This window comes from Lipophrys pholis (assembly GCF_963383615.2).
Source record: "Lipophrys pholis genome assembly, chromosome: 6".
NCBI classification, from domain to species: domain Eukaryota; kingdom Metazoa; phylum Chordata; class Actinopteri; order Blenniiformes; family Blenniidae; genus Lipophrys; species Lipophrys pholis.
The window spans coordinates 23,519,617-23,533,525 of record NC_137629.1 but is presented as its reverse complement, the minus strand read 5'-3'; the positions used below and the strand labels follow the sequence as shown (position 1 = coordinate 23,533,525).

Below are 13,909 nucleotides of genomic sequence, written 5' to 3'. Positions count from 1 at the left end.
CCACTCAGTGCCCTGCAGCTGCTTAGCAACCCCTCTCCAGCACAATATACTCTGAATTAACAGGGTAAAGCGTGACCGCTGCCTCCTCAAAACAGCTAGTCAAGGGTGCTCTCCCATCATCAACGCCTTTGCTCCGCGCTACGGCGATAAAAGCCACTGATTTATCACAACATGACTTCAAAACACACACACACACACACACACACACACACACACACACACACACACACACACACACACACACACACACACACACACACACACACACACACACACACACACACACGAAACATGGACAGGTGTTTGTGCAGGTGGCTGCAGGTGGTCTGGACAGTGGATTTAAGGGATTTCATACTTGATGTGTACAACAAACAGGTCCATAAGGATAAAAATACACTCCCTCCGTCCACAGACACAAGTGACCATGAACGTTGTTGTAGCTATTTTTATTTGGCCACTACTCCATGTTTATGTTTGATTCCTTCAACACCAGCTTGTGACCTACATATAAAGCTTCATATACAGATGATGACATGCATTGTAAATCCTTGACTTAAGCTTTGCCATCTCACTTCAGTGGCATCAAGGGCTTCAGTTATCCTGATGTAATCTGAATGGCCACGCTGTGTAAACCCCCCCACCCCCCAACTGTCATTGGTTCTTAGTGATACCGATCATTGTGTGGGATTGCCACCCAAAATTGCATTACAAAAAGACAATAGGAACTGAAAGACATTTGGACCGGATATGTAGGAGTAGACTTAACATGTTCTTGATTTTACTTTGAGAATATTTTTGTATGTTTTTCACAGTGGAAAACTGAAATATACTTTACATCAGGTGATAACTGACAATGACAAATAGGATGCTATATCATTTACTGAGTTCAAAATCAAGATAAAGAAATTAATATACAAGCTGAACAAATAGAATATGAGTTGCAACATGGTAGCATGGACATCAAAGAGAGACATCATTTTTATTGTTTTGTGGGTGTCCCCTCAAAGGTTAGCTCTCAGTATTCCCTGGACTGGATTCTGTGTCATTATCTCACTCAAACTGGAGTATTCACCCTGTGGTGTTTGCGTTTCAGAGTGATGAATATTGGTGGTTTTCTGATGAATCTACTGAGCCGATAAAAACCAACAATTTATGCTTAATTCCAGAAGAAGTGTATTCAATAGTGAGGATCAATTTCCCTTTGTTGAAAACGAATGGGAAAGCTCATATTGATGTATTATCTTTGATTACCTCGATAATTACCACCCGACTCAATCGAGACGTTAGTATTGGTCACAAGGCTTTCTTTTAAAAATGACTGCTGCAGTTAGTGAAACAAGCAGCAGTGACGTTAGTGATGGCTGAGATCTGTCCACGGTGCTGAAATCAGAATCAATTCATTCAGCTTCTATTCAGCTTCATAGAGCTTCGGCTTGCAGGAGGCTGGAGCTGTTCCAAGCAAGCCTTTGTAGAACATGCAAACCACACACAAACAGGCCCAAAATCTGGATTTGATATCTGGATATTCTCACTGTGAAAGAAGAAGAGGCAAACCTCTACACTTTGCAACCTTGAAATAGAAACTCGGTCAATCAAATCAATAATCAAGGGATCCATTTTCATATTTTCAGAGCATGCATGAGAGTGGGGTCTACATTCAATCACATGCAGATGATGCAGCTGACCTTTTTATTTCTACTGGCTGACGTCTGAGTGAGTTCATGTGGCACAAAAAGTGAGTTATGAGCAGTGGTGCTGTGTGGATCAACCAGCACAGCTCGCTGACGCACAGCCGATGAGTTTTTGAGTAAGACTCTGGCACCTAACCCCTCACCCGTCTCCCGGGATAAGCGCGTCAGCTAAAAGCGTTAAATGTAAATGTGAAAGCTTCTGTGAAGACTCAGAAGAGGGGATTAAAATCCGCAACACTGGGATGTTCAAACTGCATTAGACCTGAATCCTCGTCGCCACGTCGCCCGTGGCTGGATCAGAATTTCATGAAAAACTGCAAGGATGTACCCCCACATCATCATCATCATCATCAGTCCGCGGCGGTGACTGAAAATGTCATTTTCCTTTAAGATGATGTAAGACATTACTTCGCGGGCCGGGTTTTTCCCTCTCCGGTGCACAGCTTGGAGCAACATTATCTTAAACCTTCTGCCGGTCCAGCCGTTTCTGCACTCAGCAGTTTGGAGAGATGGGAGCGCACAGGAGTCCCGTTTCCACCCTGCTTTCTCTGAGCAACCTCGGGGCATATTTCAATATCTCAGGAGTCAGGAGCGACGCTTAGTCGCAGGAATCATAAAGTACTTGCAGATATCTTTTCCTTTCTTTTCTTTTTTTTTTTTTTTGTTTATTTTGCACTTGTGTGTGTGGACTGAGAGCAAGGCGCAAAACGACGAATCTTTCCACTGAAAACTTGAATAGAAATGCTTTTTGTCTTTACTTTATTTGATGGTGGGAAATGTTTAGAGTGAAGTGAGGATTGCTTCTCTTTGAATTCACACCGATGAGACATCACAGTGGATGTTTGTAACATGATGCTTTTTTATAAAAAATCGATTGAGTTCAAAAAGGATGCGCCACCGCGGGCAGGAACATTTACGCACGGGGTTGAAGGATATACTGTAGACACACCTTGGGATTGTTTGGTCATGAGACTGTGGATGCGCGGACTGCAGCTTGATTCAAGCCAGAGCTTCAAGGTCTGAGAGCATCAGCACCATGCAGCTACATCCCGCACCCTGAACTTCTGGGACGTTTGCGTTTCTGCGACTGAGACTCGGATTTTGTTGAAGACCTGAAAAAGAAAAAAAGAAAAAATGGCATTAAGCGAAAACTGCAAAACGCAACCTGCGAAAGACCAAGGCTCTGTGCAGAACCCTCCGTCGGATGTTATTGAATTAAACGTGGGCGGGCAGGTGTATTACACTCGCCTCGCTACTTTGACAAGCTTTCCAAATTCTCTCCTCGGGAAACTGTTCTCCAACAAAAAGGGGTCTTCAAACGATTTGTCCCGGGACTTCAGAGGACGGTATTTTATTGACAGGGATGGCTTTCTCTTTCGATATGTATTGGATTACCTTAGAGACAAGCAAGTTGTCCTCCCTGACCACTTTCCCGAGAGAGGAAGGTTGAAAAGGGAGGCGGAATACTTCCTGCTACCCGATTTAGCGAAACTTTTGTCTTCCGACGAGGGAAAACTCTTTCCAGATGATGTGTACTACAGTGATTTGGACGATATGTCCCAAAGCAGCGACCAGAGGTTTTATCCCTCTTACTCCATGGACAGGAGGTACGGCTACATCACGGTGGCTTTTAAAGGAGTCTGCGGCGCGGGAGGGAGAGAAACTCAAACTGATGCCAAAGCCAAAAAGTTACCCAGAATCTTCATCAGCAGCAGGATTGGCTTGGCGAAAGAGGTGTTCGGAGACGCCCTAAATGAGAACAGGGACACAGACAGACCACCGGACCGATACACTTGCAGGTTTTACCTGAAGTTCAGGCACCTGGAGAGGGCTTTTGACATGCTATCAGAGAGCGGCTTTCACATTGTGGCCTGCAATTCGTCCCTGACCGCGTCCTCAGCTGGTCATTACGCAGATGACAGGGTCTGGTCCAATTACGCACAGTACATCTTCTACCGTGAGTGAAGATCTCTTCCCATTCTATGCTCTTAGAAGTGATGGGAGTTAAGGTGAAGGCTTTTTGACTTTATAGAACATCACAGTGCACACGACAGCTAAGTAAATAACAATAAAATATATTTTTAGAACCTAAACAAATGATTAAAAAGTAGCCCTTACACAACCACACCCAGAAACCAACAACATGTTTTATGTCTGACAGAACAGCTGATTTTCTCATTAAATAGTGAAGTTGTCCAATGTGTACTTTTACATTAAAAAAAATACTAATGTAATTTGTATTGAAAGATTTGAAGGTGAGTTATGGGAAGTGGGGTGTGTTTGCTTGCACCACCAGCAGGCATGGTCGGGTTGCAACATTATCCCCAATAAATCTTTGCAAACCTTGCGGTGGCTGACTTGAAACTTGTGCTTTGTGTCCGAGATAAGAGGCACACTTGCCCACGGACCCCAGGGGAGTTGAGTCACAATGCTGCTACACTTCAAGTACACATGCGTCATGCTTAAACACGCCTTATTGCTCACATTCTGCCAGCCGCTGGGTTATGAATAATATAGCACCAGTGGGAAGGGAAATAAAAAAACATGAATGCTGCTATATTTTCTCTTGAAATATCTTTCCTTTGATTGAGTTAGATACAAAGTTCCCGAGTCAGCAGATAACTTAATTAGATACAAGTATGGCTCATTCCTTGGCAGAGGGAGGAGCTGGGCCATATGGCCAATTAAAAATAACACTTAGTTCATTAATTTGAATGGCTCCCTTTAGATAAGCAGAAGACAACCCAGTTGCTGGGTCAAGGTTGGAGATGCAAGAGGGTGGCCTGAAGTAGACATGACATATGGTTGGTAATGATTTACCAATAGCATTGCTAATATAGGGTAATTATTACAGAGTGTGTGCCTTGACCTGAGGAAAAAAACAACAACATCCAGTTATGTAGGATTTTCCTGAGTCATTCAATGATGTGGAGTGCAGCATATGGTGTAGGTGTTCACCCCTTTCCCCATTAACACATATTGCCCAAGGACAAAGTCATGGGACAGTAGTAAGGAATTGATGAGAAGGTGGGAAGAGGCAGTGAAAGAAGTGTATGTGCTGCATGAAAGGAAAGATGCTGCAGAGTAAGAAGAGCACAGAGAGGGAAAGAGAGGAGGGAGAATTTTATGAAGCAAGCAGAAAGGAAGTGAAGAAAGGGGAGGCAGGCAGATGGAGGAGAGAGTGGGTGAGCAGGAGGGATGAAGGAGTAAAAGTTGCATGAGACCTGGCCATGGGGAGAAAGAACTGAGGCAGAAAGAAGCGAGAGGGAGCGGGTGCAAAAATAGATTAAAGTAAGGATCAGACAGGAAAGTTCATCGAGTCTGAGGGAGCGAAGAAGGGGGAAAAATTGGGGGTGGGGGGGGGGGGGGGGGGTGTGTGGAGGTGGTGGTAGTGGTAGTGGTGGTGGTGGTTGGGGGGTTTGACAGAGGAAGCAGAGGGAGAGTTTTCATTTTCATTAAAACCCTGAGCACAAGGTGAGGCTGAAAGGAAACACACACACGTATAAATACATCACTTATGAGACAGCGGCTTAGTCTGGATGATGGATAGACACATCATACGCAGACAGGCGTGAGAGCCCTTGGTTCACAGCAGCACAGTGGACCGCATCCACTTTCAAAACTAATACTGTAACCTGATTCTGAATATAGGACACTGGCTGGCCTAGGGCAGGTAGTCCGAAACTAAGAATGCATGTCGACAAGTGCACCTTTGGGGGGCACGAAACAGATGTGCTTTATTGCTGTTTGTTGTTCTCCAGCAGAACACTTCACTGCTCTCTTCATACCCATATGCAGGCTCATCTGGGGCAAGAATGGCAGGAGTGAGGCTGAGTTTGTTGAGTGTAAAAAGAGCAATCCAGCAGTAAACAAACTGTCTTCCAGCCTGTCAGTTCCTTAGCATCAACAATGGAGCTCCTCTTGTTAAAAGCGTCAGTTGTTTTCTCCAACTCCTCGACTGTCAGCATTACTGTGGACTGCCGTTTTCAGAAATGCCCACGGTGGATATATTCATAGATTTCATGCTACATCTGTGTAAACAGTCAGAGGACTCTTACCCGCATCATGCAAAGACTCTTCTCGCAGCTGCTGTCATCCTCTCCTGCCCAGAGGACTGTATGTTGTTGGTTTTTTCTGCAGACTAATACAAATGATACTCTCAGTAAGAGGGCACTCTCCTCATGAGGCCACATTGTCTGAGCATCCATCATGCGCAAAATGTTTAGCATGAGACAACCATGATGAATAATGATCATTTAACCAATTTTTCCATATTTGCCTTTGAAATTAACAGCAGAAGGAGTGTGAAATGAATAAAAAATTATGACATGCAAATGTTAGAGGGAACAGGATAGTTGAGAAACTGAGGGACAGAAAACCGGTCAGAAAATCCTGAGGATTAGAATCAATCCGTTGTGATAAATGATACAATAAATCCGGGGGAAAAGATATATAAGTATGACATTTTAAGTCTCAAATATCCCCTGAGTTTAATTTCAGGCCGGGGCCTTGTGTGTGAAGTTTGCATATTCTTCCTGTGGTTTGGTGAATTGGTCCAAGAATCACAAGACAGATCTGGTCAGTTACTCGGTGTGCATCTGGGTGTGTGTGTTAGCCCTGTGATGAACCCCGGACCAGGGTGTATCCTGCTGTTTGCCCAATGTCACTAAGAATAAGCAAGACATTCATGTAATCCTAACTTCGATAAAAATGAGTAAAATAGAAGTATGGATTGATACATTGGGGGTAGCCAACCCTGATGCAACTACAGCTCTGCATGTTTTAGAAGTGCCTGTAGCGAGACCATCACATTTCTTCAGACACGAGTTTGTATGGATAATTCAGAGTGAATAGTTAATATTATGGCATTCTTTTACTGTAGCGTTTCATCTCACTTTGCTTTTAGATGGGCTTTTCTTTCATCTGTCTTGTCATCTGTCAAGCAAAAAATGTAGGTCAATTAACATGCTCGAGATGTTTGGGTCTTGGATTGGCAGAGACAACATTATTGCTGTAGTGATTAACAACTCTAACCTCCCAGCTGGCGTTTGGGACCAGTCTCCTTATTGGTAATTATCTCTGGGGAAAGAGGACAGTGTTGGCTAATTATAAAGCAATCTGTGATCTCAAAATAATTCCCCTGCTGTCCTCTGAGAGATAAATTGCAACCTAATTTGAAGATAGTTAAAAACTGTATAAGTCATATTTTTTTCGGATCTCAGTTCATTGATGAAAACGATTGATCATCTCAGGCTGCAAACATCAAAATGCGCTCCGACTTTCACAGTAGCTACCACATCACAGTAGCAGAGCAAATCATCATTGAACATTGGGATTGGTAAGATCAGAGAGTATTTCATCTCTCCTTCACTGAGAGAGCTTGTGCCAAGTCAAAATAGAAGACATGTAACGTTTAGATAGAGAATGATTGTTCTTGCCAGGTGTGCTCTATTAATATAAAGGTGCAGTCTTCATTTGGGCTGTGAATGAGATGATGTGTGGCCATAATGGCTCCTGAACAATGACCACAAAGCGGCACGGAGAGACAGGAAAAGTAATCAATTGCCTGGGTGTAATAGAGTCAGAGATTGGGCCGTCCCCGAGCTCCCACAGAGCCTGGCTGGAGTCTGAATGGATTGGCAATACCTACAAAAGATGGATGATGTTCCTATGAATAACTTATATTCATCTTAAAGAGCATTTAGGTAGAAAAATGGTCCAAAACAACGAGAGGTCCATGTGCTCGTGCCACACATATTCTCTCAATTGTAAATCTGAGTTTATTGAAAAGCTGCAGATGCAAAAAGAAAAAACTAGTTTTAGAGATTCAAATCCAATCCAGTCATTGAAATCTGACTACCTGTTTCAGGACTGATTTCTTTGCAGTTTCACTTAGAAATATATATATATATATATATATATATATATATATATATATATATACTGTATATATATATATACACTGTGTGTGTATATATATATATATACTGTATATATATATATACTGTGTGTGTATATATATATATATATACTGTATATATATATATATACTGTGTGTGTATGTATATATATATATATATATATATATATATATATATATATATATATATATATATATATATATATATATATATATATATATATATATATATATATATATATATATATATATATATATATAAAAGAAAATGCATCTCCATGTGGTAGGTTGTATAAACATTGCAGTTGCTTTTTGAATGTAATATATCCATAAGAAGATACAGTCAAGAAGAGGTTTTATATCAAAATGACTCTGAATTCGTCAAATCTATTCAACCATTTATCTTCTATACCGACTTATTCCAAACTAGGCTTGCAGAAAATTGAAATCAATTCCAGCTGATTCCATCACATGACTAACACAAGACACACTAATACATACAGTTCATTTAGAATGACCAGTTACCTGTAAACACGTCTTTAAAAATATAAAACATCACAAAGATAATGACATTTAAAACACAAACTTTGTGGCCCATCATTGAGGAATGGAAGCAAATGGTGTGATAGGTCTTAAAGGGATGAACCAAAAAAAAAAAAGCAATATACCTGGAAGATAATGAAGAAATTTTGCCATTATTTGAGCACTTTCAGGTATTTTTGTGCCTGGTTATGCTATTTCTGCTCTGTGTAGCTGTGGGAGACCAGGTTTAACAGCCCTTGCTGTCTGACATCTAGCGCCTTAATGATCCCTCCAGAGACACTTAATGGATACTTGGATGTGAATCTCTTCACTCGACTGAGTATTTTCTGGAGACGGGGGGTATCCCCTGTGTTAGTCTGATGAGGAGACCTTTATAAAGTTAGAAACTGATGTGTTGTGTCTCTTATTTTAGGATGCATGGAAGAAGTAGCACTTCGACTGAGTTGATTAAGTTTGTCTCCAAGAATTAAAAAAAAAAAAGGTTTGATCCATGACCTCAATGCTGCATGCTCTCTCTTAGATGACAGGTTTTGAATAAAACTATTTTGACAGGACGAGGGACCAAACTCGTTCCTCTCCTTCTCTTTGATCTCTTGAGGCATCATTTAGGTGATGACAAGAGCTCTGCACATACTTGAGACACCCTCACACTTTGTCTCAGACTCATCTTGCTTCATCAGTGCCTGTGCAGAGGAAGGGTGTGGTACCGGGTCAGGGGACAGGCCCTCGGGGACGGAGGCCGATACAGGCGTCTCAATCCGCCTGGGCTGGTTGTTCATCTCCCTGTCAGGGAGAGACTCGGCGGACAGTCACCTTCTGACTCGGGAGAGGACGTAACCCGCTTGTCATTAACAATCAGCCCGTGAAGCTGTCACTCTGCTCATGGAAAGCAGATAATGTGGTCTTTGAGAACCATAAGAGATGCTGAGTGTCCTTGAATTAGGTCATGAAACTTAGTTTCCCTGACTTGTTTATCACAAGCTCTCCCTCAGCACTGCTGCTGATTAGAGTGGGGTGAAGGTAATTAATATTGACAAATTTGAATGTATGCAGATATTAGAGACGCTATTATACCTGGCAAGGCGTTGCTGCAGCCATCAGTTAGCCTGAACACAAACTGCTGAAGTGATACTTTTGCAGCAAATAACACTATCTTGGTGAAATAGATTTCCCTCTGCCTGTGAGGACGGTCACTGCCTTTGCAAGACAAGCCTTTTTTCCTGCTGCAAGGACACGCTGGCCTAATTTGTGAACTAACAAGCATGTAAACTACACTCCTCCCAAGGCAGTGGAAGAGTAAAAAATATTTGTGCACATGGATATGGTGGCTCAAAAAAAATCAGATCTAAGCTCAGGATGTCAGTTCAAGTATGCATATTTAACTTGATAGTTGAAATTCACCTTGATGCAGTCGCTGAATTAATCAAGGGAGGCTCCTCTGTTTTTGCTTTGTTCATAACAAACGTTGTGACTGAAAAATATTATAGCGATTGAGCTGTTCAGAAGCTGGAGCACTTCAACGTAATTCATACTGTTCAGTCTCACAGGATTATGGTGTGCTTGAGTAAATAATAGACCAAAATGGAAGTGACTATAGTGGACATGTTTATTTCATAAATTCAAAAACGGAGTGTTTTTTTTTCTCCTAATCAGACAGCTTGGGTTATAAATCACTGTTGAGTGTTCAAATCTTGTTGTCATTCATTTAGATTGAGGGCACAGTTTGCATCAGTGCACATATTTTTTCACATTTTTCAGAAGCACGCAGCTGTGGGTCACTGGAGTCTAAATATGAAATAAATCGTGGTAAGATCTCCTTGTGTGCAATAACAACGTGAATTTGCTGAGTGATGAATCTTCCTTGTTCCTCTTTATTTATTTTGCGCCTCTCGACTTTCAGCACACGATTGTGCCGAGCCTCTCCGAGATTATGTGACTGAAGGACGGTGCTTCTCCAGCTAATATAGCGGCCGTCATCAGACATCTCTGATGACTCAGTTTGGGAGCGCAAATAAAAACAAACCCACTAATGTCTGGCAAGAAACCCAGTGACATTTTGCTTTGGAGATTGTCAAAGGACTGTGCCTTCAGTCTCAATTCTGTCCTACTTTTCTACTATTTGGAGCCTTCAAAAGCTTATTTTAATTTAATATACGGACAGCCGAATCTCCATAAAGTGGACGTCTCTCAGCTATGAGGACAAACATCGCTGCTTTCATTTTGAGGTGGAGAATAGCTTGAGGATACCCCCGAGTGACACGCCTGCATGCCTCCGTGCTCTGAGCAGAGCTCGACTCCTCTGTGTTATTTATGAGAATTGCAGGCACAGCCCGGGTCGGGTCTGAGGACCGCCCCTAGTCTTTTAATGTGGCTGGAATATGATCTTGTAGACAGGCCGTATAGATCTGAGAAAAACACATTACAATCAATGGCTTCCCTGAAAAGATACCAAAGTGTATTGTACACACCCACTTGTTTAAATGTACCAGAGAATGACTGCGTTTCCTGACAGGGCTCTTAGCTGTTTCCTGTCTTGCTTCAGATCTGGACACTACATTTGTTTCGTCCAAAAGTACAGTTTTGTTTTTGCATTGCAAGTGATTAGGCAACAACCACTTTCTCAATTAATTTGTTGTCATGAAAAAAGCCGAGGTGCTTCGTGGCTTTAATACGATTCTTTCTTCTGCACAGCCTGAAAATTTGATGTCGCTGTTATTGGGTGTTGGCTAGTTTCCTAAACGGGTTGCCCCTCTGGACCACAGCATCCATCCATTTAGAGACAATGCTCAGCCTCTTGCTCTTGATCCTCCTTACTAAAGCGCTTGCGTCCATTTGCCTGGTGCTGCTCCTCTGCCGGATTCAGTGAGATTCATTTTCTGTGGGGGGAAATTGGTGCGCTGATTGGCCTCTTTACTCATGGATTAGCCATTAAAAAGCTGTTAGCCACTCTCTCACTATCAGCTCAATGCAATCATCGCACCAGAGATAAGGTCGTTATTACAGTCAGTGCAGAGAGGTTAAAACCCCCTTGAACTCTGTTCAGTTTAAATTGGTGCATGCACTGGAAGGAGGTAATGGACAAATTATTGCTCCCTCTGAGATATCATTGCTGTTGAGTCTGTATCATAGCACCGGAAAAAGCTATTAAGAGCTTTGCGTCTATGAGTTTATTCCTCATGCACTGTTGTTTACATACTGTGAGCACAGCCATTCGCAGCACAGAACATTTCTACCTGTTACTAGATCTAAATAAGATCCCAGTTCATGGTTATTTCTGGACATGAAAGATGGCTACACTGTCTGCGTGAACACTCTACAAGCCAGCAGGCAGAACTGTACAGTATTTGTGCTCCATAATTAGCTGTGTAGGAGGATGTGAGATGAGATGAGAAGAAGGTACGAATGGGAAAACAGATACAAAAAATATTTTTGTTGTGCCTGCTCACTGCTCATATAAACTTCCTGACATTATGAGAGATTAGGAAACCTCCAGGGTCAACAGATACATCCATTCACTCTGATATTCGCTAACCTGACTCAGCCAAGATAAAATATGCTTTGTGTTTACCCGCTTTTTCTGTTGCCTGCCCAGAGGGATAAAGCATATTGCCCCCAACTTATTTGAGTGAGTGATCTGAAAACACAAAACTAATACACAACCTTGTCGGCAACCAGGTTACAGTTCCTAATAAGAAATTGTGACGGCAAAGCAGATTGCTTTGGCTCTGAGACAAGCTCTGCCTTGGGAAATGGGAAAGGTCTTTTCGGAGCCGTGCTGAGCGGCACTGAGCTCTGGGGTTCTCCTTATCAGAGGAAGCAATATGCACAGCCCACCAGCTTTTTTGAGATTCAGCAATTAAATGTCAAACCCAATAACTCACATGTTCTTACAGCTGTGCCCCCCTAAATACCCACATGCACTCATCTGATCCTCGCTTTAAGATATCTGCATGACATTGAAACTGCTGTGTCGGCATTTGTCAGCATTTGCTTGATCACTGTACCTGTTCATTTTGATTAACGCTGGAATCTGTCACCATCAGCAGAGGCATTAGCTCACAGTGGGTTTTGCTGCAGAAAGGTAGAACTCACTGCAATAGAAAATGTACTGCATGTGGCCAAAATCAACTGACAGATGTACTTGTGTGGGTTTTATATTGTAGGTGGGCCGTCTCGGTGGTCGTCCTCCCACTGTGACTGCTGCTGCAAAAGCCACAAAAGTGAACGTGAGGGGGAGAGCGGCACCTCCTTCAATGAGCTCTCCACATCCTGCTCCGAGACACAGTCTGAGGCCAGTTCCCCCCAGGGAACGGTGATCTGTGGCCCCGTGAGCCGCCACTCTAACATCCAGACCCTGGACCGCCCCATGCCCAAAGGACCAGTTCACATGCTGCAGCAGGCAGAGATGCGTCGCAAGACAGACATGCTGAGGGTCAGAACCTTTGGGGTTCGAGAGCGAGAGGCTGCAAAAAGGAAAGCAAACAAGGAGAAGATGACTCCCGAGCAGGAGCTGGAGAAATGCATCCAGGACTTCCGGCGCATTAGGATTCCCGATCGCTTTCCGGAGAGGAAGTACATGTGGCAATCAGAGCTCCTGAGAAAGTATCGCCTTTAAGTATGAAAGAGATAACAGAGAGAAAGGAGACAGAGATGGTACAGCAGTATCATGCCGAAGAGTACGAAACTGCACAGGCAATACACAGCACCCTCTATGACACATACTGTACTAGAAAAAAAAGAAAGAAAAGAAATAACTATTGGACATTTTCCTGCCAGGATGATTATTGAGCACACACAGTACAAGGCAGTGTGAGTAGTGGATTTGTGAAGTATGCACAGTGTTGTGTGTGTGTGTGTGTGTGTGTGTGTGTATGTAAGTGTGTGTGATATGCACATATGTAAATCAGGTGATTCCTGTCGGGGCTTACTTATCACACACCCCGTTCTCATGTCACTGAGCTGAGACGCAGGTATGATAAAGGCAACAATATCTCTAACAACAAAGCAACCTCAGGGGTACAGCATTGTTTCCGTTCCTCCACCTATCACATACTGCGTGTGCGTTTGCCCACAATAGCTGTTTTGTACCCAGATGGTGCGATGAAATATCACCAAATATTTCACAGATAACACATATAGGCCTACTTATAGTATGCTTTGAAAACAGCACTGCATGTCATTTCACCCTTAGCATAAATATGCAATATCAAGTTTCAATTCACTGTTTCGTGTGATGGGTAAAAATGATGTCTCATGACTGGGAGTAATGTAACTGAGGGGAGCACTGCCTAGATCTGTTCGCCATTGTAAAACTTTTTGTCTGATGTTGTCATTATGTGTTGGATAGATGATGTTGTGTAGGTAGAGTATATGACAATGGATATTGGTCTAATCCTTGATTGTAAGTATGAGGAAAAAAAAAGTCAATAAATGGGTTAGAATTATATTTAATTATTGTCTTCTCATCATCATTGATATTCACCTCTGAGGAAACATCCACCCGCGGGTCCGGTCTGGAAAGTTGTCTCATTGGTTTTTCAGGTGGAAAGTGAACATGTGTGAGTATCATGTCATCTAGAATGTGGTCAATAATTTACATTGAAAGCAGTAGTGAGGCCTTAAATAACATATTTCTAATTAAAAGGTAAAAGATTGAATAAAAATTGTGTGAGCTTACTGCTCTAACCCATTTATACAGTCGTATTTTACAGAGCTGCTATCTCTCTCTCTCTTGATCACCAAACATTTGCTTTCA

General features: G+C 42.4%; 1 protein-coding gene across 1 annotated transcript; it reads left to right on the top strand.

The window, feature by feature from the left end:
* The first annotated feature begins 1,759 nt into the window (after positions 1-1,759).
* Positions 1,760-13,603, top strand: LOC308110985 (BTB/POZ domain-containing protein KCTD16-like). Its single transcript, XM_080465645.1, has 2 exons — positions 1,760-3,648; positions 12,318-13,603. The coding sequence occupies exons 1-2, from the start codon at positions 2,826-2,828 to the stop codon at positions 12,767-12,769; spliced, it is 1,275 nt and encodes a 424-aa protein (XP_080321771.1). The 5' UTR covers positions 1,760-2,825; the 3' UTR covers positions 12,770-13,603.
* Positions 13,604-13,909: the final 306 nt, after the last annotated feature.